At 34.5% G+C, this 27,337-nt stretch overlaps 1 protein-coding gene across 1 annotated transcript in view; it reads right to left on the bottom strand.

The window, feature by feature from the left end:
• Positions 1 to 1,049: 1,049 nt before the first annotated feature.
• Positions 1,050 to 27,337, bottom strand: part of LOC149800023 (glycosaminoglycan xylosylkinase-like) — a 49,956-nt gene continuing 23,668 nt past the window's right edge. The window contains exons 2-8 of the mRNA XM_089957173.1: positions 15,727 to 16,086; positions 10,998 to 11,081; positions 10,525 to 10,637; positions 9,931 to 10,111; positions 7,706 to 7,915; positions 5,477 to 5,530; positions 1,050 to 1,395 (exon numbers count right to left, since the gene is read on the bottom strand). Of these exons, the coding sequence (XP_089813299.1) occupies positions 1,194 to 1,395; positions 5,477 to 5,530; positions 7,706 to 7,915; positions 9,931 to 10,111; positions 10,525 to 10,637; positions 10,998 to 11,081; positions 15,727 to 16,086 (1,204 nt within the window). The 3' untranslated portion in view covers positions 1,050 to 1,193. The remainder of the gene's footprint in view (positions 1,396 to 5,476; positions 5,531 to 7,705; positions 7,916 to 9,930; positions 10,112 to 10,524; positions 10,638 to 10,997; positions 11,082 to 15,726; positions 16,087 to 27,337) is intronic.

Here is a 27,337-nt window from a genome sequence, read left to right as displayed (position 1 = left end):
CATGAAGTCAGCTGAGCACCGACGCCCTACTGTGACGTGATCAAACGAAAATAGCCGCATATGAAGAAAGCTCGTAAATCCAACGATGGCAGATTAAGTCCTTCTATTTTCTGCTAGTCAGTGACACAATGCAAAGTCTACTAATGCTTTCGGTTTGATCTATAGAAGTTGTTATATTGTGTTCCAGCTTATGTAGCAATTTGGTCATATAATTATGTTTACAAATATGTATACTTGTAGACGAAGCAGACGCAAAGGAGTGCACGCAAAAACAACTTATTAATATTTCACATTCAGTTGATTCAGCTAAAATATCCTTCTCCAAATAATTCCTTCATAAATTGTCCGTGAAAATTAATATAAGATGATATATGAGATATTCAGTTTTACCAACGATTAAGACGAAAATATCAACTCTCTTCTACCGGGAGGAGGGGTAACGGTAACGATTGGTTTGCAAATATTGCACATTTTACACACACTGCTATATGAAAGGCATCATCCACATTTCAACACTTCTTGACCTTTGGGTTTATTAATTTGCTCTTTATAAATGTATGTTTCCAGCAAGGAGCATACTGAATGCAATATGATCTCGTTCTTGATTCATGCACATATATCAAAGCTAAATGGTAAACAACGATTACACTAATAAAAATATAATTCAGATGTGTAACATATATTACCCTCAATATCAGATCAATTAAATGACAATGGAAAAACAAGCGTAAGGACATAAAAGAAGGAATCTAGTATATATTTATTTGAATTTTATAAGCTACACTACAGGTGCAATGCATAAAGAAAAGCAGCAATGCACATGATAATTTAGTCAAAGGCACTTTCTACATGTATTCATTTCCCTGCAAAGAAACATCAATGTCAGAGTAGTACAAAGATAAAACGTGACAGTGTATGCTATAACTGGATTCAAGCTGTTCATATTGTAGCACTGTTATATATATATATATATATATATATATATATATATATATATATATATATATATATATATATATATATATATATATATATATATATATATATATATATAACAACAACAGGTAACCAAAATAATAATTTATAATTGATTACAAGCATAAAACAAAATTGGTTGATATATTTTCATGCATATTTAAGTGAGCATCTCACTTGACGCGTTTCAATGACGCGTCATAAAATTAAGACTTCCCCTATAGAAATACTCCAGTTTCTCCGTATTTCTTCAAACAGATCTGTACGAGAGCGATTATGGTGTTTAATCTTTGATGCATGGCGGTTATGTCCCTTGGCAACAACAGCGGGTAAAGTGGATCGTCTTTGGTTGCATCGTAAAAAACCTCTGTTAAGTTCGCTGAGTACTTCAGTAGACCCTTGTACAAGTGTTTTCTAATGCTGAAAGCGATAATTAATAACAATTATGATCTACAGTTATTATCGTAGAAGTGGTAGTATTAGCAATGATAGTAGTAGTAGGAGTTGTAGTTGTAGTAGTAGTAGCAGCAGTAGTAATAATACTAGTATAGAGTTTAATAGCGCATGTAGATAACAATGACAAGTGACGATTACGAAACTGACAATACTAGAGATGATGACCCCCATCAACGACTATTAAGACATTCACGACTATGATAGTGATGATGACGATACAAGTGTGGTGAACATTGTGGCAAAACTGATGCAGAATAGTTTATTCATAAAAATAAGTGTTCAAGCTCTGATTTATGCATGTTTTGGTTTTCCTCATTTTTCTTGGATATAATATGATAGTCCACAGGTGCATATTTGTATCCTTTGTAAAATGTTATGAACTTCCAACGATTTACATATTCAGTTCTTGATCCACAATTAGATAACAGTGGTCAACAATTTTTTAAAAGTCGTCTGATTCAGAGATAAAATGTGATATTTATTATGAATTTTGATATGCTGAACTGACAATTAAACATATAGCTTATTGGCTACTGCTTCCAAGATATTTAAGTTTTTAAATTTTACGTCTATGTATATTGTGTAGATAGCAGAGTTGTAATAACAAATTGTAAGCCTATGTCCTTTAATGTGTTTATATATATATATTTCTCATCGCTCACTGCTCCGCAGTTTGGTAGAAAAATATCTAAATTAGAGCGCAAATAAAATGTATCTTTAGTGACGTGTTGCAATCTAGGCAGCTTTTGTATGCCTTGAGGAGGTTTTCCTGTAGTTGTCTGCCTTGTTGTTTCCAATAACATGTGTTGGCACTAACTGTAAGACCTTCCTTGGCGTCTTTCCTTTCCACGCAGTGCACGGTCAAATGCATCATCTCGAAGAAGTTCAATAATCGGAAGACCAACAAAGACAACTTCCTTTATCGTAGCTTCACTTAACGGTGGAAATATTTCACGGCGGTAATTGAAAGCTGCTTGCATTTTGTCCTTCTCTTTGAAAAAAGTTCTTAATCAGACCAAGCTTGATGTGCAAGGGTAGTCACAAACTCTTCCTTGATTCAACAAGTGGTAGATGCTGAACATTTTCCTCCCAGGCTCCAGTTAGTCTTGGAATGGCCATTCTCTCTTGATGTAGTGGGAATCTCTTGCACGACCACCCCATTCTCAGAGAAAACATCAGTACGTTGTGTATCCAGTCTGCAGACCAAGCAAAAGAGCTAGGACTTTCAAATCGTCTCAGAGCTGCCACTGATTATGGTCATAGTTTATGCACCTCAGAAGTGGTTTTAATGTTTTCATAGGTTTCCTTCATATGGACTGCATGACCAACCGGAATTGAGGGCAAGACATTGCCATTATGCAGCAAAACTGATTTAAGACTTGTCTTTTTATGAATCAGTGAACAGTCTCAATTAATCTGGATCATGAACGATGTTGAGGGCTGCCATTGATGTTGTTGCAGTATACACGATCACCTTCTATGAAGAAGCATGGGAAAATATCCTTTTGACGGTCACGGAACATGGAAATTCTAATATCACCTGCCAAAAGATTCCACTGCTGTGGAGCCCAACAGTCAGCCTTACTCTCGGATATTTCCACATCTCTGACAAGGTCATTCAGTTCAACCTGTGTCATGAGGTGTGGTTCAGACTAGGAGGATGTGAGAAAATATATGTCATGTGATATTGATGGTTCAGGACTAGAAGTTTCATCCTCTCCCTCTTCCTCATCTGACTTAAGTGAGAATGATTCTGGTGCATCCGAAACCGGCAGTCCTTCTACGTAGCTGATTGAATGTTTGGATAATGCACAGTCCTCTTTATCTTCTTTGACATACCTTTCCTAGCTGGAAGCATCATGCATAAGTAACAATTGCTGATATGATCTGTTGGCTCTCTCCAAGTCATCGTCACTGCAAAAAGTGTATATTTCCTTTTCCTGTTCATCCACTGGCAAATATGTGTTGCACAAAGGTTGCAGCATATGTGTGGGGCCCACCTCTTGCCCTAATCTCGAATTTTGCATCCATAGTAAAGGTGGTAGGCTTTCTTAGCCATAGTGATTATACTACACTTTTGTGATGCAATAGTCACTTCACCACACACATAGTAAAAGTTATCTTCATTTCTGTACGATGCATCTCTGCTCGCTTTGACTAAGCAGAACTGTGCCTCTTTGTAAAATCAAACACTGACAAATAAGAGAGCACGACACTGTATGATTTCTTAAAGCTGACATATGGTAATTTGTTTAGCAGAATGGCGTAAGCTCAGTTATGATTACATCACTCATGACTTCTAGGAACAACATCATGCGAGTAATATCATGTATGACGCAATATCAGCTTCAGATTGCATCATTAATTGTTTGGCCTAAAATTCAAGAACTTTCTAAACCCAGTCACGAACTTATTCATAGATAAAGTCAAAGATGTACTTTTGTCATTTCTGGGTTTAATTGAGATCCCTTCCCTTTATAACTCACTTACACTCAGCTATTCTCAAATCAAAGGTCGTATATACCAAGGCAGTATCATATATTTAACACTATAGCCAATCAACAATTTTAAGCATCATTTCTATTATCAGTGACCCAGAATTAGTAAAGTTTGACTACAGTTATTTCGAAAGCATTTCGGCTGTAGACCAGTGTAAAGAAATTTTGTTTATGTCTTTGCTTACTTCCAAAGGTCAATGCCTTTCCGAAATGTGCCAACACAGTCATATTATACGGCATACCAACATATGTAGCTTCTTTTGGTGCAGATGTTATTAGGGGAAAGTACCAATGCTGAGGAACACACCACCATCGCCGACTCTGTTTGATCCAGTGGTAGAACGCATTCGGTTGCTAACCACTAATCACCCCCACCCCTTCATAAAAACGGATAATGGATATGGAGAAGATGAAGAAAAATAATTTTCTACTGCCCTGATACATCGTCCACGAACGGAACCTCTCTTTTGAATTTTATATTTGGGAAAGAAACATCACTTAACTCTCTTCGACACACTACGTTAGGTAATAGCTTGTAATATTCAGTTGCAAACAGCAAAGAGGAGGTAAAATCCTAACTTTTATAACAGCCTTAAAAAAGATAAAAGCTTGAAACTAGGCATAAAGGCAATTCTTTGCTTAACCAGACTAATATCGGACTCGTATTGTATCCATTTATTACGTTTTGTTACAATTATCGACAGTGGTGCCATAAATAAAATTAATAATATAACTTTCAAATAGTACGAGAAACTTTATACAACTTTGAAATAAATTTTTAAGCTACACCGTTGTTACTTTTTATTCCGAATTTCACACAATAAATCTGCTATGTATTTGTGTATTTCTTGTTTAGCTGTAACAATGAAACATGTCAAATGTTTTAAATCTTTTTGAGCTTAAGAATTTACTTGCTTGTTCTAAATATTTAATAAATTTATAGCTCTATTAAATTGTAATTAATATATCTCACAATTTGTTTCCTTTTTTATTGAAAATAATTTTATACATAACTAGAGGAATCGTGGTTCTGAATAGTCTCACAGTGATAATTGATAACGGCTTGCTTATAATAGTAAAATACCAACAGGCAAGGAAATCTCGTACGGATTGTATAATATTTCTTGACGCAAAGTCAATAATTTTGCTCTTTGAAAATACTTATTGATGCATAGTCAAAGACTTTGTCTTTTGAAAATATTGCTGGGTGCATAGTCGATGACTTTCTTGAGGTGAGCAATATCCTGTTTGGAATTACTACTAGACACATAACCTAGGGCTTTCTTGAGATGAGGATAAATATACTTCTAAACATATAATCTAGGACATTTGTTTCAGTGAGAATGTTCCATCTTATTGTATAATTTAAGAGGAATAACTGACACTCAATGGCAAGAAAGCTCTAAGGGGACATTATTCTGGTTCATCTTTGTGTTAAGCTGAAACAAGTTTATAGCCTTAACAGTACTGGTAGATAACAATTTTCCAACAGACATTTCTGCAAATACGGTTGAATTTTGCTGGATCTTTTACACTTGTATACGTACCTGCAGCACTGATAAATTGGTGCTAGAAGAATTGGATCCTCTCTGTCGCAGAATCTGCAAGACGGAAACTATCTAATGTTTTTATCCCACAGACATTGCTTTTGAAAACAAAATGAACATTCATATATACTGTTATGTTTATCTATATTTTGTAACTCATGGTACATGATTGTGTCTGTATTTGTGTAATATAGATTCATAGATTTAAGTTATAATGTGTGTGTGTGTGTGTGTGTGTGTGTGTGTGTGTGTGTGCGTGATTTGGATTTTTAACGTAGCTTTAACAATTTTTTCAGTCATATCGCTACGATATCCGCAGCGTGGCAGTTTATAGTGTTATCTAGAAATGGGGCATCATGCCACAGACATGTAGCATGATGTCCAACCCATTCATATTATTCTGACACCAGGCCGAACAGTCCTAACACTAACCTCTTAATGCTGAGCGCCAAGCGAGGCAGCTGATAGTACCATTTGTATAAGTCTTTGGTACGACTCGGCCTAGGATGGAACCCACGAACACCTGTATAATTGTAATGATAAATATAGTCAAGATATTAGATAGATAAACTGTGTACATCGCTATACAATTCATTTTAATATATTAAGATTGTAGACTGCGTAAGATCTTTAATGTTATTGAGGTAGGCGTTTACGATCATTACAAATTTCGATGTTTTTATCCCACAGACATTGTCCTTGTAAAAAATACATACATACATACATACATACATACATACATACATACATACATACTTATGTATGTACATACATGTGAGCATTAATATAAACCAATCGATTAATTTCACCTCTAAGCCTTCAATTCTGAAGTTTAAATTTTTTATTGTCAAACTGACTGACATCATTTCTTTTGAAAACAATATGCACCGAAAGATTGATCCTAAAATAGTACATAAATGTTCCCATTTATGTTGTGATAGGGAACTAATGCGAACACCAGATGTATCATATGGACTAATCAACAGGTGTTATCATGCATGTTGTAAAAGATAACTGATAGAGGAAAACGTTTGGAGCTATAGTCCTATTGTGATGCTAATGGTGCAAACATTTTTGTATTTTCTTTTCATAAAGTTAGAATTATATCTTAGAATTGTATCAAAGATTTGACTTCGCAGTTTAAGGATTTTACCCTAATTTGTGTTCATCTGAGCTTCACGTGCCTTGCGTGCATGTGTACGTGTGTGTTTTTTTATGTTGGTGTGTGTGTGTTTGTGTATGCTTTTGTGTGCGTGAGAGAGAGAGAGAGAGAGAGAGAGAGAGAGAGAGAGTATGGATGGGTGGGTTTAGGATTCCTGAACATATGTGGCATTTTACAGCCTGGATTGTGATGTAACATCCTTTACACACTCTGCAAACGATATTTTTTCTGTTCATATGAATACAGATGAGTTAACCTACTTTTGTACTATTGAAAAGGTCTTGATTAAACTGGGCTGCTGTCAGCCATATCTTGAACCTGATCCTCCAAGGCATAAGTATAATAATCATATTGTATTTAGTAAGCGGTTCCCGGTGTCAGATTGTATGCAAGAAGATATTTCAACCGTTAAGTTTAAAAGATAATGTAATCTGTTAATACGTGTGACTATTCTACGTTAAAATATTAAATGCGCCCATTGAGTATTTGAAATATTTTCATTTAAGAGCCCTTTACCTCATCTTCTGCGATATATATACATATATAAATATCTATCTTTGATTAAATTGAATATCGTCCGTATAACTCATCAACTATTTCGTTTGTGTGTGTGAATATGTGATTTGGCTTTTTAACGTAGCTTTAACAATGTTTCAGTCAAATCACTACGATGTCTGCAGTGTGTCAATTTATAGCGATGTCTAGCACTGGGGCATCATGCTGCAGACATGTGGCATCATGTCGCACCAAGTCACATTATCCTGATACCAGGCCGACCAGTCCTAACACTAACCCTTTAATGCCGAGCGCCTAGCGCGCCAGCCTTTAGTACCATTTTTTGAAAATGTGTTTGACATAAGTCGGCCTGGGTTCGAACCCGCGACGCTCTAACCACTAGGCCCTCGGAGCGGCCAAAGTTTGCAATATAAATTTTAGACATATGCAAAAACTAGTAACAGTATTATTTTCTACGAATATAATGATATTCTAAGTGATAAATATAAACTCTGCACATAAAATCCAACACTTAAACACTTAAATAAAAGTGGTCTTTGACTCAAACTTACGACAAGCCGTAATCAATCAAAATATTCAAGTAAACCGTTTTATTCCTATTAGCGATGTAGGTATGTTTTCCGCCATCGTAATTCAGCATTAGGAAATCTATGGCAGCCATGTCCAGAATGTGTCCAAATGAAAACGTACTTGATTTGTACGGCTCCCTCCCTCTAAATCGATCACAATATGTTCTGTTACCAGGTAAAATGGGCGAAAAGCTGAATAATAAAGTGATATTTTACACTGATATTTTGTATTATTCCCTGCATATACTTTGCAGTGGTTCGGGAAGCCATCTCAGTGATTACAACACAGTCCATCGTACGTGCACTACAAAAATTATTATTTACTCAAATGCATAGAAATTAAATCCTAATTTTCAACCGAATACTGAATTTAATATTGACTCCTTTAAAAAGATATTGAGCAACAGATACAAAAAGTCTAAATATATTTATCGCATCCATTTTCTACTGCACAAATATATAAGAAAACGCAAACATACACACACACACACACACACACAAGCACACACACACAGATAGATAGATAGATAGATAGATAGATAGACAAAAATACAGATATATGCCCTCGTGCACATGAGTGTTACTACCAGATTCAACACATTCACTTATTTCATGTTGTATAAAGTAATTATTTTCTTTACGCAATTGACAATATTTACAATCTGTGTTTATTTTAAATTATTATTTTCAATTGTTATAAATTTATTTAAAAAATACAGAATAGGAATCAGATAATACTTTAAAAATATCTTGCTTTACCACCTTTGAAACTACTCTGCTTATATATATATATATATATATATATATATATATATATATATATATATATATATATATATATATATATATATATATATATATATATATATATATATATAGTTACTACATGTTTCTTTCTGATATACCCAACAACTACATACATTAGATCATACCTCTGTCATTGCAGACATGCTTTATGACATCTCTGACTTTAATTAAAACTGTATTTGTGATCTAAAAACAGTATGAATCATTTAAAGAGATGTTTGTGTAGTTGCCATGCGACATCAAACTATACTAATTTTCGGAACGTAATAGTATTTCATTTTCTTTTGAATGGGTCATGTTTGGTGTTTCGTTGTCAAATCAACATTTATAGATATATGACTACACTTGCAACAATAGGAAATTGATCACGTTATCTATTTTGTCTTGGTATGTCGTACCAAGAAGAAAGTCTCCTTTTAAAACTTGAAAATGTGCAGATGACGACACTTACTTGTTATTATTGTCCAACCAATAAAACTAGAAATAATGACACAGTTTTGGAACAGCTCGACACAAAATGAGATACAATCTCTAAGGAATCATTGCATATGGAGCACATGCATGTAGGGACATTTCCAGTTTCGATCAAAAATGTATTTGTTGGTATAATTCTATGCATTTGTTAGTTTGCAACCATCTCAATCAAGGAAACTTAGTTAATGTAAATGGCAAGACAAATTATTCATTTCAATCACTCTCATAATAAACTCATATTCTAGATTCCATTTCAATACTGATGTTGGACACGATGGTATGAAATTCATAATGCCAAACGCTTAGTTTCTGATGTATTATTTTGCAGTCCTTATTTCTTAATGAGCCAAATTATGGCTTTAGGTAAAAAGGGACCAAATATATTTCAATTAATGTTTATAAGGAGTTTGTTGGAAAGAAACTGAGAATGGCGTCAAAATCTAGGATACTGGTATTCATTTCAAATTCATTACATAAATCATCTATATTAATCCATGCTCCGTTTTCATTAACTAAATCATTTACATACAAAATTCACCCTTTCACCCTGTGTATGTACATAACACTAGACTGTCCAACTATACTATTAGGATTCATCCTGGATTGGAGTTGTAATAAAATATTTTACATTAAAATTTGTATTTGTATTTATCGATCAGACAATTTTATAATGTGATTTGTCCGATCGATACACATAAACTATGTCTAAAAATTTCGTCGGATTACGATTTTATGAAGACTTCTCAAAATCCGTCGATGACATTGTTTTATGACGCAGGGTACTAAAGTCCTTAAAATATGTACATATCACAGGGCCAATAATTGACAAAGTATAAGATATGTGTCTAATCTTATCAACTTAACCGAGTACAGAGCATACGAATCTAAAACTACGTGTAGAAAAGTAAGTATTAATATTTACCTACTTTTCTAGATAGCCTCCCATGGCATGAAATTCATGATGCCAACTGCCTTTTTTATTTGCTCGTTGCAGAACAGTTCCAGCCTTAATCCAGTAGATAACAGCTCCGTATATAACACCCTTTTCGAAGCAATACCTAGATTTTCGTTTTAGATAACAACGCCATTTGATGCATACATCTCCATCTGTAAGATAAATAAAGGTAACTAAGAAAAAAATGATTACATAAATTTTCCGTACAGATTTGTAATAATAATGGTATATAGTATCGGATTACAAGAGATAATTTTTGCACTACCCGAGTTTCATGTATTTGATGCATACATCACTATCTGCAAGGTAAATAAACTTAACAAAGAAATATGAAGGGGAAAAAGGTTTCCATAATGTTTTGAATCATAAAGTGATATAATTTCCGATTATAAGCGATAAAGTTTTAGTCCACAATTTCCATGTATCTGATTTACTGTTTTCACAATGCTAAAGATACAATTATTTGATATTAATATTGGTCGTCAATCCTTTATAGCGATTTCGCTTAATAAACTTCACCTCAACTTCTTGTCCACTACCGGTCAGGTTCCGTCTCCGTGCTTACCTTCTTGTACAGTCACCGATTTCCTAAGCCCTTCGGTGGCAACAGATGATATTTCCTGATCCCATGAGACACGCCTTCCCGTAGCATATGGCATGTTCCCCAGTCGGAATAATCTGTCATATATATATATATATATATATATATATATATATATATATATATATATATATATATATATATATATATATATATATATATATATATATATATATATATCATTGTAAATAACTTACATTATGAAATAGCAGCCCTTGGTCTACACGGAGAAATACAATGAGAATAGCTCAGTTTGCTGAGCAATTTAAATGTGACATATAGCCCATAACATAAATCCATTGTGTTAAGGATATGCAAATCTAAAGTTAGGTATAAAAAAGTTCTTTCGCGGTTATATCTGATATTTTCCATTTGTATCGTATAAACAAGACTTTTACGGATGACCAGTTTAATTCTATTTAAAATTCCTTTCATACCTGTTCAGAGCAAAACCAGCTACCTCATACTCGGGATGTTCACATCCGGATACACATTTTGCACTTTCTTTCACTGTCTTATTTCTGAGGAAAATACAAGATATTGTAACCACTGTGGTCATAAATTGGAATGAATTGACTATTCAATAAATAATTTTAAAATTCGTAGTCAATTTGATATGCGTTTTACTGCAACGTATTACTTTGGTCTAGGAATAAAACTATAAATCTGTGACACGTCGTTATTCACAATCTACGATACAATACATATCAATACGCTTTTATAACTGAAGTAAGCATATTCATAGCCGTCGAGGGAAAAATTAATTTTGAAATGCTACGTTTTATATTGTATCGGTATGCGTATTATAAACGCAAATATAAGGATAGATCAATGCATTGGGGAAAACGTCACGGGCAAAGAATTTACTTCCTACTACATCGATTTAGTAATCCTTTACAGTACCTCTGTACTCCAAAATGATGGTGACGTAGTTTAATGCCCAACTAACCGCAAATTGCATGTTACATGGCAACCATTTGGTACACTTAAAATTATACATTTTTAGAAACGATACAAATATACGGAATAACTGACAATTGGTTATTTAATTGAGTAACAAATGTTAGTAGCATATTGTGTCAATTTAGAGTCAAACGGGACTCAGGCAAATCAGGTTAACACGTTTATAGAGAAAACGAGGACTTAGCATTAGACTGCCGTCTTGAAATGAATCAAAAGAATAAAAATATTGTCTAAAAAAGTTTTGTAGGTTTTTTCAAGATTCATCATCCTGGCTAGAAACGTAACCCTGTCACTTGTTAGGTCTAATTTGGTGGGAAATGTACGTCTATGACTTTTTAGGTCTAATTCGGTGGGAAATGTAAGTATATGATTTGTTAGGTCTAATTGGGTGGGAGATTAACTATGACTTGTTAGGTTTAATTCGGCGGGAAATGTAACTATGACTTGTTCAGTTTAATTTGGTGGGAAATGTAACTATATTACTTGTTCAGTCAAATTCTGTGGGAAATGTAAGTATATGATTTGTTAGGTCTAATTGGGTGGGAGATTAACTATGACTTGTTAGGTCTAATTTGGTGGGAAATGTAAGTATATGACTTGTTAGGTCTGATTGGGTGGGAGATGTAACTATGACTTGTTAGGTTTAATTTGGTGGGAAATGTAACTCTATGACTTGTTCAGTCTAATTAGGTGGGAAATGTAATAGGTTGAAGTTTGCCATCTCTTTAACAGAAATGAATATTAAGTGGTGAGTTTATCAAGTCTGGGTTTCTATGACGCTTATTGGAAAGGTATTGAATTTAGTTGCAAGAATTGATAGGTTACGGACAGCAAGTGTACCAAATAAATCACATTGAATGCACCCTTTCTCGCCGAGTAGAAAACATATCGATCTAACTGCCCCCCACCCCCCACCCCTTGTCCATTTGGTGTAAGGCTCCACTTTTTAATTTTTCATTATTCGATTTAGCAACGTATGACAACACTTTATTCAAACGGAACCTTGAGTGGCTGCCCTATCTGTCTATTTCAAATGAAATGGCGGTGTATACCCTTAGTGATAGGCTAGCTTCATTTTTAATTTCGCAATATATTGGTCATAAGTTAGTAGATACCCCTTTGAGGAAAATCGATGTCATTTAGTGAAATGTCATTTTAAATCACATTGAGAGAAAGAAAAAAGAGAGAATTTTAACATGGAGCGGGGGTGGGATGCATGTGTGTATGTGAGAGAGAAATGTAAGATGGAGCGGGTGGGTACATGTGTGTGCATGAGAGAGAATGTTAACAACGAGCGGGTTGGTGCATGTGTGTGCGTGAGAGAGAATTTTAACATGGAGCAGGTGGGTGCATGTGTGTGCGTGAGAGAGAATTTTAACATGGAGCAGGTGGGTGCATGCGTGTGCGTGAGAGAGAAGGTAATCTAGTGTATCTAAAACCTCTTTGCAGGTCTGAATCGTAACATTTAATGAGACTGTCAGTGTTTGCATGTCTGAGAGCACTTTGCTCAAATATCAAATTTGAGATTATTAAATTTATGTTTGTGAATATTTTATTCATAATTAAAAAAGATCAATTCGAGGGAAAAGACAATTACTTGTTTACACATTTACCTGAGAAAACAAAATGTACAATGAAATTTCAAAGCATTCATAAATATTGCGATGATTGTCTTTATTTTCATTGTTGAGATAATAGTCATAATTGTACCACAACGAATTTACAGTTAAATGAAATCCAAAACATGCAGTGACTAAAACACTCACGACAAATATGCTTATCGTCTTGCAGAATCAGAACTTTTTAAAATTACAAATGATTAAAATAGGTGGATGTCAGAGTTATTTATTTTTTATTTTACTAAGTGTAGATGTGATGTCCTAACTAAAATCCTCTATTTTATTGTCACTGATTAAGAGTTGGCGTTAAATAACCCAGCGTCAACCACATTTGCATTGATACATTTCTTACAAAATGAGCGATATACCAGTAGTTATTTGCTATTTAAAGTCAAACCCATCATAAAGGTCACATTTACTCAGCCATCACCTGTTAATTTCCCTCTGACAAATTTCTTATATACATTTCTTGTATAGAACGGTTAACTGCCTTCCGCGATCAGATGGCTAATGTTTCCTAACCAAACAATGGTTTGTCACAGCTTTAAGCGTCACTAGAGCGCATCGATATTGAACGTTCAACATATGCAAACAGAATTTTCGCTTTGATATGGGGATATCATGGGAATCGATGTGTAAACATTTATCTTCTCGCTTTTACTCGTGACTCCAGTCACGCTGATTGTTTAACTGAAAGGTATCAATATGTCAAATTCAGCAGCGTGTCAGGTTTTATCATTAGAGTTGAGGGTCCGAGCAATTTGTTAGCTAGATTTTGAGAAAGGTAGTTTTGTTATCGAACCAGAAATGGACGTCACCTTTTGTGTCAGTGTGACAGGTATAGTTAGATATCTTCATCCATTGTCTATGAATTAAAGCTGTCTCTGAATACAACAGTTCGCTTTTTAAATGAGATACGAGTTACATCCTTTTCTTCAGGCTCATTGATAATTCAAGATTTAAAACGAGTAAAGGCATGGTCTCGGTTCATGGGTCACAAAGAAAAATACTCGTAGTGAGATTCTGGACACGATATCGTTCCAGACATCGTTATAATGACTACCACTAGGCAGTTTGTTAAACTTGTAACACTATCAGTGGCAATTAAGAAAGTGGAGCGTCCACAAGCTTAGCTTAGCTGTTATGGTGTTGGTTCTTCCCAAATTTGCCCACGAGTACATTGCACTCGATCACACCCGCTGGATTTCTGTATTTTCCATTCCACAATAAAATACCCCTGTGACCAGTACGGCGTATGTTAGGGATCAGCAAGGGGACCTTAACAATAAAACTGTACATACAAAATTTAACTGACTTTAAATATAATGACGATTGTACGTGGATTTGAAATAGTGTGTGTGTGTGTGTGTGTGTGTGTTGAAACCTCGACAAAACCCGTTTACATGACATGTTACGTTAATGCCCTTGGGATTGTTTACTGGGGCACTGAGAGTGCTCTACGCCATTTCTTTGCAATCTGTACCAGTCGCTAAACAAATTGCACTACCATTCGTTGATATCAACTGAAACGTTGCTGGGGACCACTTTGAAAATCTAGGTTTGCATACGATTCAATTGATTCGAGACTAACTTGGGCGATTAGTGACTCGAGCAACACCACAGGCGGTTCCGGCTGACTTCGTGGACTCGCATGCGTGAGCGTGTGATGTTATGAAATATGCATGGGTCTTAGAAGGCTTTGACCTAGATCAATCACAGAAATCCAGATTAGCTGTTATCGTTCGACTAATACATTCTATTAGACTTGGTACAGGTCCAGAACTAATAAACCTAAACAGAGGGCAGACAGACTCCAAACTGTTACATTTCTCGCCAATATAGACCTAATATTTACAATGTTATACTTCCAGCCAGAGAGATTAATCCGCGGAAAATTATAGATAATGTTTTCGACAACAAATTTTTTTCTTGTATATTTCACAATGGCGACCTAACGTTAGTTTCACGTTTAGCACTATACACTTCTTTCACTGTTTGGAGTCCATTTTGTCTCTCTCGTGACACACGTTACTACATATGTTCAACATTGTGAGCTTTTGATATGTTTGAATTCAAACATTAACAATCCGTATCTGATCTACATAATTCCATCTGCTCCAAACTAAAGTCAATTCCTCACTCCATGAGCGTGTCTGTTCGACGATAAGTAACAATACATGATCACATATATCTTCCGAAGCAGCCAAATGTTTGAAAAGTTCAAGCAGGATTTTTGCGAGCCACGAGTAGAGAATGCAATTTTGTCCTACACTGAATTGATCTGTTTCTTTTTATTTCTGTATGTGACGCAATACAGGATGAAATGTTATGTTAAACGGGGTTTGCTCAGCCTACAAGTAAAGAGATTAGTTTAATAACAGTCGCACGCATGATATAATAACATTTAAATGAACTGATATTGTACATAATACGAGTGCCGAGAACATGATTCGTAACTGTCCACGGGGTAAAATGAAGATATAGTGCTACGTGACCCATTAAAGTTAAAACGTAAGATTTTTTCTACATAAACCTAATACATCCTTAATTGTCTATAAAAACATACAAATGCATACAAACTCACGTAAGAGCGGGCTTGAAAAGAACCTGCTGTCCACCCTCCAATATAAGCATCCACTTATATGCCGATGACGTCCTGGATGAGTAGATGTCCGCTTTGACGATCTTGGCGTATCGTAAAGCATCTATAACGTCTTTAACATCTGTAGTTGGTTTATATACTGATTCTTCATTTATCGTTTGGTTGCATTTCTCCCATATTTCATGATGAGTTTTGTTTAAAGTTTGTTGCATCCGGTATTCATATCGACCTTCCGATAGAATGAGAAATCTTCCATCCACATCTACCACAAATATTGTTTCCCAATTCCAAGAGCAGTTCAATGTCCAAACGAAAATTAGAATAGCTAAAAGTAGCCCAAATCTGAAAAGATAATGGATTTTAAAAAATAAACATACAGACATACGGATGAGTCTCACTAATTCTGCACAAAACTACTGTAAAAAAGCGAAAGAAGTAACTTCCATATTACATAGAATGAAATAAAAATCAATATAGTCGGCATGTCAATAACTACTTCCCTATTTTAAAATATCAGAAACAAAGACAATGTCAAAATTACTAATGTGTAGAAATTAGACCAGGAAGCGAAAATTGCATGATATTCAAAAGAAAATAAAGAATTGAAACTCATATCGTGCCACGAATCAGAGGTGTGAAATTAAATTGGCATGTAACAACAGTAATGGATAAATTCAGTCTCTTCTTCACTTAAGTATTTTAACGCTTTTGTTATTGTTTATTATTTTGTCATAATTGTAATTAGAAACACCTTTAGATATAACAGCAATCCTCGAAATTATTTATCCTGTGTAGTCTTTTCCCAAACCGTACATGTATCAAAAAGTGAGAGAAAAAAATCTCAAAAAACGACGATGAAGATAAAGGAACACATGATATATCCACCCCAAACAAGTGATGACTTTAATAAATTGTTCATTAATGACGATCTGATAATATCAAAGATGGGTGACCAGAACGTGTCTATTTTACAATCCAACCATCAAATCAGAGCGCATAAACTACAAGTGTGTGTCCTTAGGCAACTCATTTTACACCACTTCCCTCTGCAAGATATAACCCTTAAAGTGTTTTGAAACAATTGCTTATCTTTTTCTGTGTTAATTATCTTAACTAGTTTTGTATCTTAAACATAAAAATAGCCAAACTAAATATGTGCATTTACCTATGTTATGTCTAATAGTAACCAGTAGCAATATGTGGAGTTACGAATCTAATTAATAGTAGTTAAAAGAAGAATAATGTGGAGCTTCGAATGTAATGAAATGTAGTAACTAGTAGAAATATATGGAAGTCCGTTTGTAGAACACATTAGTAACCAGTAGAAATAGATGGAAATCCGTTTGTAGAACACATTAGTAACCAGTAGAAATAGATGGGAGTCCCTTTGTAGAACACATTAGTAACCAGTAGGAATACGTGGAAGTCCGTATGTAGAACACATTAGTAACCAGTAGAAATAAGTGGAAGTCCTTATGTAATACACAGTAGTAACCAGTATTAATTTGTGGAGTTAAGTATTTAATGCTCTGTAGAATTTAGTAACAAGAAGGAGTATGTGGAGTTATAAACATAATACACAGTAGCAACAAGAATGAGTATGTGGAGTCATATACATAAGACACAGTAGCAACAAGAAGGAGTATGTGGAGTTATACACACATAATACACAGTAGTAACATGAAGGAGTATGTGGAGTTATATACATAATACACAGTAGCAACAAGAAAGAGTAGGTGGAGTTATATACATAATACACAGTAGTAACAAGAAGGAGTATGTGGCATTATATTGATGTTGTTGTTGGGTTTAACGCCATTTTTCAGCACACGATATGCTATGCATGGCGGCCAGTATTAATGGTGGAGGAAGAACCCTGGAAAACCCCGGAAGAACCACCGACCCATGAGAAGCTACTGGCAAGCTTTCTCACATACACACATTGACCGAATCTTAGACTCGAATCCAAACAGACAGAGGTGAGATGGCAGTGATCCGTAATGGAGAGCGCTTTAGACCACTCGGCCACTCGAGGCCCCCGTGGCGTTATATACATAATACACAGTAGCAGCAAGAAGGAGTATATGGAGTTACATACATAATGTAATGAATAGTAGCAGACAGTATGAATATGTGGAGGTACCTATGCAATACATAACAGTAACCAGATGGAATATGTGGATAAATTCCCAACGTGTTATTAGGTACATATATAATTTGTGGAGATCATATTACAGAGATAAGGAAACAGAGTCAACATCTTTGAGATCTGTTATAACATTTGGCTTCACTAGCCTATTCGTCCTGAGATTGCTCAGGATTTATCCTCCAGCAAACCAATGGTTGCAATGTATAGATGAGCCAAAAAACGTCGTTAAACGCAAAACAACAACAACATGATGTCCTTTTAAATAATATTCAAATATATGACAAATCAACCTCGTCTAACTATAGTCCTGTTATTGAAGTATTTGGAAAAAAAGAATATTATAAAGCATGCATAACTATTTTCAGGACATTAAAATTTTATTCTGGTTTTATACCTGGTCACTGAAACGCATTTTAACTCTAAGATACATACTATCATACGAGGTATGCAGTTGGGGGGGGGGGGGCGAAGCTAGCGCTCCACCAGTATTCCCACGAAGACCATCCTTCAACAGCGGAACATTTCTAAAGTGCGTTTTATCTTTTGTTATCATGTTGAAATTATGCCCTAGAAACTCTTCAAGTACATGATCTTCCAGGGGCTTTTAGCCCTGGACCCCACTGCTGGTTCCGTCCCAAAGGCCTCAACAAAACCCATCGCCAACTTGATTTTATGCAAACCCGGCCACAAGAAAAAAAATGCAACAAAATATTTCTGCAGTACAATAGACAGACAGATGAAGAAAAAATCATGCACTGTTTTATATGATACTTTAAAGCCCTCGATAAGATGTGCCAGTGAGGATTACTACTCAAAAAAGGAAGTAATGGGATTGAGGGGGGAATTAATTGGCACGGATCGAGGATTACATTACTAACAGGGTTATCGTCATTGCCAATTCTCAAACTTAGGACATCCAGATGTGAATTAGTCTGATTGTTGTTGTTGTTGTTGTTGTAGGGTTTAACGCCATTTTTCAGCACACGATAGGCTATGCATGGCGGCCAGTATTAATGGTGGAGGAAGAACCCGAGAAAACCCCCGAAAATAACCACCGACCCACGAGAAGCTACTGGCAAGCTTTCTCACATACCCACATTGGATGAAACCGAGACTCGAACCCACGCAGACAGAGGTGAGATGGCAGTGATCCGTAATGGACCACTCGGCCACTCGGGGCCCTCGAATTAGTCTGACAACCATTCTTAGATTTTATTTTTATAAATGTCATAGCCTAAAGTCTAAAATCTTGAATCTGATTATTTAGCAGATTTTCTTTTTCGTTATAACGCATATCTGCTGCCACTCAACGCACATTTAATGACGATTATCACAAACATTGCTATTGTATTAATTTTTGATTAACGTATTTTGATCCCTCAAAAGCAGTCTAGTTTGCCATCCGAGAAATTAAGTATTTTCCAGATTTTGACTTTTCCGGTCACATTTGCATACGTCTATCATATATTATCCTTATCTTGCAGTTAACTTAGCATCAAACGCCTCTCTGACGAATAGTATCGATTTTATACTTCAATCTGCTTTCATGTGTAATGGGCACTTGAAGTTTAAGTACACATATAATCTAAATATTCATGTCTATATATAATCAAAGGAAGATTTATCTGGTTTATATTCACCCACCTCAAGAAGACAGATTTGAAGTTTGTTCATCATTTACTATAGATGAGTCTGCAAAAACGTGGCGAACAATTGCCTGAAGCAACCAGATTATTTTCTCGTCTACAATATATATATATATATATATATATATATATATATATATATATATATATATATATTCAAAAAAGAAACACCATATTTTGAAGTCATCTTACCTACCATTGGTGACAAAAGACATAGTAAACCATTTTGTTTTAGATGATATCAGAAGAAATTGAATTCATCTTCTCAATCGCACCAGATAAGACGTCACATTATCTGTATTGCCTTATTTTACTTTTAATCAATTTTACCACCGTAACTAAATCACCCTCTCTCATACGCACATACTCGTTTAGTTTAATATTGCTATGTATCAAGGGAGACTTGCAACTTGTACGATTTCTCGCAGCCGTTATGCTCTTTAAGCAACAATTTATGAGAATAAGTTATGATATAATAAAATATTTACTGATCAATTTATGTCTGAAGATGGCTGATTTGTTCCTGACACCTTATCTGACTAACTGTGCAGAGCATAACGGGCAAGCATTTTGTCCGCGTGAATGATTAAAAAGATACAGGCAATTAAATTTTCGACATATGTGCGAATCTTTGCAAGGACATTCAAACTTTTAAACCTGTACATTTAAGGAAACATTTGAGGTAATCATTATCGTTTTAGATACAAATTCAATTTTATTCACGCAAAATATCCATTTGCTGGGCGAATAATGGATGCAAACGGGGAAGGGTTAATATAGCCACTAATGCATATTACTATGAAAAAGGTCCAATCACAGCCCATCCCTTGAATGAAGAAGAGTAAACAATGTCTGGCTGCTTTAGAACCAGTAAGCACATTCGTCCATTCGTATGATCTCAACGAGTGTAGAACTCATGCAAGCATAATTTTATTTTTGAGACATTCATTAAGATCTATAAAATCTACACAAGCAAAACCAATTTCCTCTCTGTGTTCCTAGTTAGGTAAACAAACAACAACACACTGCCACTATATTTAAAAGTTATTACTTATACGAAAATTAACTTTAGTTTGAAATATGAAACAATGTGTGTTTTAAAAAAATATGACATTGCAACATTATAAACAGTGACAAGAATTAGAATTTTAATATAAAACAAAATCGAAATAAAAAAATTATATCATAATTATACATCTACTTTTTTCCTTTTGCTTATTGTTTTTCATTAATTACCCTTCTTAATATGTCATGGTCATATGAAATAGCTTTTTCAAATCAACCTTTGAAAATATCACAGATGGTTTAGAAAACATATAACGTTATGATAAGAATTCAGAATGTTGGTTTTCTGCTTCTATCTTAATTATAATATTTTACATTTGCAGTCCGCTTCTTCAACTTCTTATCTCTTCGTTAACGGTACAATGTGATGAAAAGTTTAAATTTTATGCAGCATGTTTTGGCAACCGCTTAGGTTACAACCTTTCAATAAAGGAGGCTGCTTTGTTGGTTTATTAAAGTTCGTGCTTCACAAGGTATTGTGAAATAAACTTAATTCGATTGTGACGCTATCCTGTCAATAAGCCTTAAAAATGATTTTCACGTCAATATGCATACATTGTCAAGTGTATATTAATATCAAAAATATTAAAAAGTATTGTGCTTAATTTCAGTTTCTAGGTAGCAACATGTATAGTATAAATTATTATTTACAAAACACTAACGCAATCCATTACAATGACTCACGAAAATAAATTTCGTATTCGTTAATTGTACACGTGTTATATTCTTCTCACGTGCAAAAATTGAAACAGATTTATTGCAGTAATTGCTATCTATTAATTCTTGAGCAACGTCACTCGACTTAAAAGAGTTTATCTTATTAAATTATTGCTGACTAAAGTACTACGAAATACACGAAAATAAGAAAGGAAAAACTTGTATACAAAGACAAAATAAATAAAATATTTTACCTAAGACAGGAAAAGAGCTTGTATGGATGAACTTGCATCTTGAGGAATTCAGACAAATGTAAGTTGTCCGATAATAACCGAAATGTTGCGCATGCCTATAAAATAGGTTCTTTGAAATCAATCTCTGTCACCTGTCACATATGCCCTTGCTCCATCAGTGATATAGCGGGATGATTCAGAATCTAACTTCAATTAGAATTGTACTATAGGTTCTTTCATGGAACGGATGATATTAGGTAAGGCGGGAATTTAACAGTACGCCGTCTTGTCTGCAGATTTAACACATTTTGCTCGATATTCTGTTATAAGGTATTGTAACATTAGTACATACATTTAACATAAGCGGATCAATATAGGGTCAAAAACATGTATGGTATCTAACTCTACATGTAATGTTACACGTACGTCGGTTTAACATTGCTGGATTCTCTGGGTAAAGATAGAAAATGGAATGTTACAGTTTAAAGTGAATATGGTCAAGATTGGAAAGGAAATGCTAAAGACATGTTCATGAATTTAAATATTATAGGACTCTGTAGGGTCAGTATAATAAATATAATGTTACAACTAGCCCTGTTCCAGAAGACGATGCACAAGAATAGAAGTGCTCATCAATTTACGTCAGCATAAATTTGATACACTAATCAACCGTACCAGTCGTTTTATCATTACGTTAAAACTGTGTCTTTGTTTTGAACAAACATAACACTGAATGAGATGTAATCTACATGTTTGGGAGGAGAGCTAAATGTGACACATTGTCAAATTAAATCAGAATTTAGCGTACGGCTAAGCTTACTGTAAGGTTGTGACATTTTCTTTTTCAGTTTCAAAACAACAAAAATACAAAACAATGAAGTTATGCACTGTACATGTTGAAACCATACATCTTTCTGTATTTAAAGTCTGAGTGTCCAATCAATATCGAAGAGTAAAATAAAGACAATTCAACACATACCATATCTTACACTTTCTGCGATAATCTCTTAATAAGAACCACAATAAAAGTTCAAAATACTTCCCGAAAGCAAATTGTCCTTCTATTTAATTGTGTTATCTTTTACATTTCTTCACTGGCATGGATTCTGCTGTTGCAACTGCTTGTCACGTTTTGAATTTCTTTGTTGGAATGGGTTATTCTCCAGACTTCTATTTGTATTTCACGAATGTACTATTTTATATTTATATTCGCTTTAAGTGACCAACACCCATTCATCTACACAGCAACTAGAAAAGATTACTCACAGATAGACAAACTTACTTATACACTGTCACACATGGAGTGACATTAAAAAAATATGAATGTTTGTACACATCTACCGACATATTCTTCTATAAACATTCTACAAGACAAAACACATATGTAAGGACATTCATTGGCATACTTTTACAATCCAAAATAAAATGGGTGTTATTGCAATATTACACGCCAATGTTTCAACTCAGTTGTATGCTACTAGTAAGTAAAAGGTATGTTCTCTCCTATATTATGTCCTACTGAAACAGTAAAGGAAATTCTTTACAACAAAATGAGCGTTACTAAAATAGCAAATCTCAGTTCTTTGCTAAATTGTGTGCTAACGCAATAGTGTAAGCCATGAGTGTTACTAACTTTGTGTGCTACTATAGTTTGAAAACCAGTTTCTTCACCAAAATGTGTTATGCGACATGCATAGTCACTGTTATCACTAATGTTGTATGCTGGAGCAAGAGTACAAGTGATTATGTCACTAAAATAGATGTTAATGCAATAGTAAATGTTAGTGTCTTCACTACACTATGTGTTACTAGGGCAATACAATTCACTTTCCTCACTAAAATATGTAGTATTGGAAAAGCAAAAGTCAATTCGTTGATACAGTATGTGCTATTGCAATAGTAGAAGTCAGCTTATTTGTACTAACTTGTGTGCTAGTATAGCAGTAAAATTCCTCGATAAAACCTGTGCTACTGCGAAAGCAAAATATTAGTTTGTTTATTAAATCATTTGTTATGAGGACGTTATTATTATCATTAAACTGTGTTATTTGGACTGTAGAAGTCACTTTCCTCATTAAATTGTGTTATTTGGACTGCAGAAGTCACTTTCCTCATTAAACTGTGTTATTTAGACTGTAGAAGTCACTTTCCTCATTAAATTGTGTTATTTAGACTGTAGAAGTCACTTTCCTCATTAAATTGTGTTATTTAGACTGTAGAAGACACTTTCCTCACTAAACTGTGTGCCACTGGAAAATGAGAAATCAGTTTTGTTACTAAATGGTGTGATGCTAAAAAGCAAGGGTTCTCTCTAAAGCATGTCAATGGCAAGGGTGAAGGCGAGTTTTTCTTCTTAGATGTGTCCTACTACCGCAGGATAAGTCTCTTTTATTGTTGCATATTTTAGTAAAAGAAACAGAGTTTTCGGTTCCAGTAGCACCCGAAGTTGTGTAGTAGCACACATGTTAGTGACATAACTTGCTTTTGACTGTTTCAGTAGCACACATTGCAGTGAAGAAACTGCTGGCTTTGTTTCAGTAGCACTCTCTTTAGTGATGAAACGGACTTTAACTGTTGTAGTAACACAGTGTAGTGAAAACCTGACTTCGAACTTGTGATAGCACATATTTTAGTGACAAAACGTACATTCACGGTTTCAATAGCGCATACTGTTACTAAAGAAACTAAATTTTGCTGTTCCTGTAGCATACGTTTTAGTAGAGAACTGATTTTAATATCGCGGTAGCGCATATTGAAGTGGAATAGTGACTCTTACTATAGCAGTAGCAAATAACTTAGTGGAGAAAGTGACTTCAACTCTTCCAGGAGCACGCATTTTGTAACTGTAATCCATTGTATAATAGGATGTTAGATGGTATATAATTTTGTCTTAGTCTCTCTAAATGTCGTTTAGAGAATGCGTATGGCTACACTATATATATTATATTGAACATATTCTGTCCCATTATTGTACTCCTTCCGTACCTCTTTGTCATGGTAACTTGAGCATCAATGTTTCTTTGTCACCATACAGTTTTAGAGGGAAGGCGGTAAATGTCGCGTTAATTTTAACATAAGCTCAAACCTTGTCGCCATAAAGTCCTATCCAAAGGCATTTCTACTGATAAGGTGACATGCCATGTTTAGTTTAACATTACGCATTCTCTTTTCACCTTATAGACACACAGATTTAATCCCATGGACTAACGATGTAATGTTAAATTCAGATTGTCTCAACGGAGTCCATTAATGCTGCTTAATATGGCCAATCGTGTGTTAAACACGCTTGTAAAACGAACAAACTCAAAGACAAAACCTGGCATTGTCGATAAATGGAAATATATGCTACATGTTACACTGTTCACAAACCGGAGGGATCAGAACGGTGAAATACTTTTCTTGGAAATGAGCGAAACAGTTCAGTTATCGATAGATAATAAGTAAATAACAGTGTAATGATATACCACGTATCGTCTATACTTTGAAAGCATGTGGGTTAGACTTAAAATTATATTCATTACTGACTCTGTAAAGTAGATAATTAATTTGCCTAACCTTTACATGTGTAGCTTCTACGAAACATCTTGGATAGAGTTTTCTCCTATCACGTAGCAAACTAGAGTGCCCTTGGTCGTCAAACAAAATAATATTCAACTAATTATATAGTGATTTCCGTTGATGCAAAGATTATGCTGGGCTATATTGATCCCACCTAGTCTCATGTTGTTAATACGTGTGTAGTCACAAGCAAATATCTGGAATGTGTGTCTAATCCTATCAAAATAATGTATTATGTAACAGATGGGGATTACTTATTCAAACAATGTTGTGCAATTAACAGATGTTTGTTTGTTTTTTTTTGCTCACCCATTTAGACAGCTAACTTCTGCTTTACAACATTGCATAATCATAGATTATAAACATAAATTTAGCTAACCTTTTCAAATTGAAATAAATATACTGCATCTTTAATTTAAACGAATGCCTCTGGCTCACACTCCGTACTTTAATTGAATTCGTATGTTTAATGGCAATAACTGTCAGTGTGGCAGAGATTTTTTTTACTAACGTGGACACCACGTTAGCACTGTTTATATACGAATTCATACTTTCTGTTTGACTTAAATAACAATTTACCCATCACAAATATGATTCAAGAGATAGTTATTTTGTATGATTCATATATTAGTACATTAGCAATTAATAACGACCGAATTTAAATTTAATTTACGCGCCTGAATAATAAAAGTCTCTAATTCATATATATATATATATATATATATATATATATATATATAGACAGTGTTATGTACATTTAATTTACATTGCTTGTTAGTTTTGTTTTTAGTTTTTTATTTCATTGAATGCCAGTGTAATGTAACATTGTATATTGGAGTTGACTATGTCCAAAACTGAGTTCATTTCTACTTGATCCTATTTGACTTTTTTATTCGGTGTAAACAAGTAATACGTAGCTAAATTATGTATATGGGTTTAAAATCAGAATTATTATTAATAGAAGTAAATATGTTTGTTTGGATCTTGGTCTAGGTTTTGGAATTTCCTTAATGTATTTTATAATATCCACGTTATGGTTTTTCTTTTGTAGGTTATTTTCCATTAGGTAATAGTTTTTGCTAAAAAGGTACAATTGTGACCTCAGATCAAGTAGAGAACTATAAAATCTTGTGACTGAGTTCAGTTGCGCTTTAAAACCTTACACTTTTAAGTTTTATTATATGTTGTGTACAGTATTTCTTTTTTGGGTTGGAAATTTTATTTCTTCAAATTATTTAATTTCTCCGGATATACAGAATAGCTGTGATAAAATTCTTGGATAGAAACATGCACTGGCATTTACAGTGATTTCAAGCCTGTAATAATATTTCTGTGATTCAACTAAAGATTGTTGACACGTCAGTACCTTTTAAGCTACCACAAACACATCATCGTCTTCAGTTTTTGGATTTATTCTGGACTTCTACTGAATTTTATTCAGGATTTTAAATTATTAGGACTTGTGTCAATAACTCTTTGATTATTTTGGGATTTAATTCGCAATTCCGTAAGTTCTTTATTCTCATTTTCACTTTGTATTCTAGGGAAATAAATTATATGTTGAATTCTACAAAGTGTTTTACCTTTCACCATTTTCTGTTTCTTATTTTAAGAGCATAGGCTCGAAACAAAAGATGGATAGATAGATAGAAGGCTTATTGGTGGTCCTTAGGCACATGCGAATTAGGCAACACACATGTTAATTGAGGTTGTGTACTCTTTAGTTGCAGGTCAGTTACTTTCTCACTTTCAGTAAGAGTTAGAGGATCTGTGATTTTCACTTGGTGCAGTCCGTGTCTTTGTGGACCATGTCTTATCAACATGTGATACCTTTGCTTTCGCAATTAGTGACAATTAAGTCAGCGGGAATAATCTGCACCAGGAAAGCCTTACGTAGCGGTAAATTATTTTTCATAGATTGCCTGTGGAACTTGATTAGGATGGGATGGCGTTACAGGGCCCCAGACATTGATCTTCTCAAAGGTGCAAGTATTTCAAGTATTGACAATCTGTTCATGAAACCACAGCTGAGATCGTCAGGCCGCGTCACCAGGATGTCGGACGAGCAACTATCAATGAAGATATATGACGAACTAAAGAAAGAAAAGTGAGAGTTGGTTTCTGTGCACATGGTGCTGTTTCAGTCGATATTATTATATTTTTGGTCAAGGAATAGTGGATTTCTAAGCTGCGTATGGTTCAGGTGCATGGAAGTTCGGCGATAGGTAATATTACTAGCAGCAGGGAGGGCGAATCCTACAAGGGTCTAGAGACCACCAAATGAT

The sequence above is a fragment of the Sinohyriopsis cumingii genome, chromosome 5 (genome assembly GCF_028554795.1).
Source record: "Sinohyriopsis cumingii isolate HCF-2022 chromosome 5, ASM2855479v2, whole genome shotgun sequence".
NCBI lineage: Eukaryota > Metazoa > Mollusca > Bivalvia > Unionida > Unionidae > Sinohyriopsis > Sinohyriopsis cumingii.
Note: the sequence above shows the minus strand (reverse complement) of the source record. Positions and strands in the feature narration are given on the sequence as shown.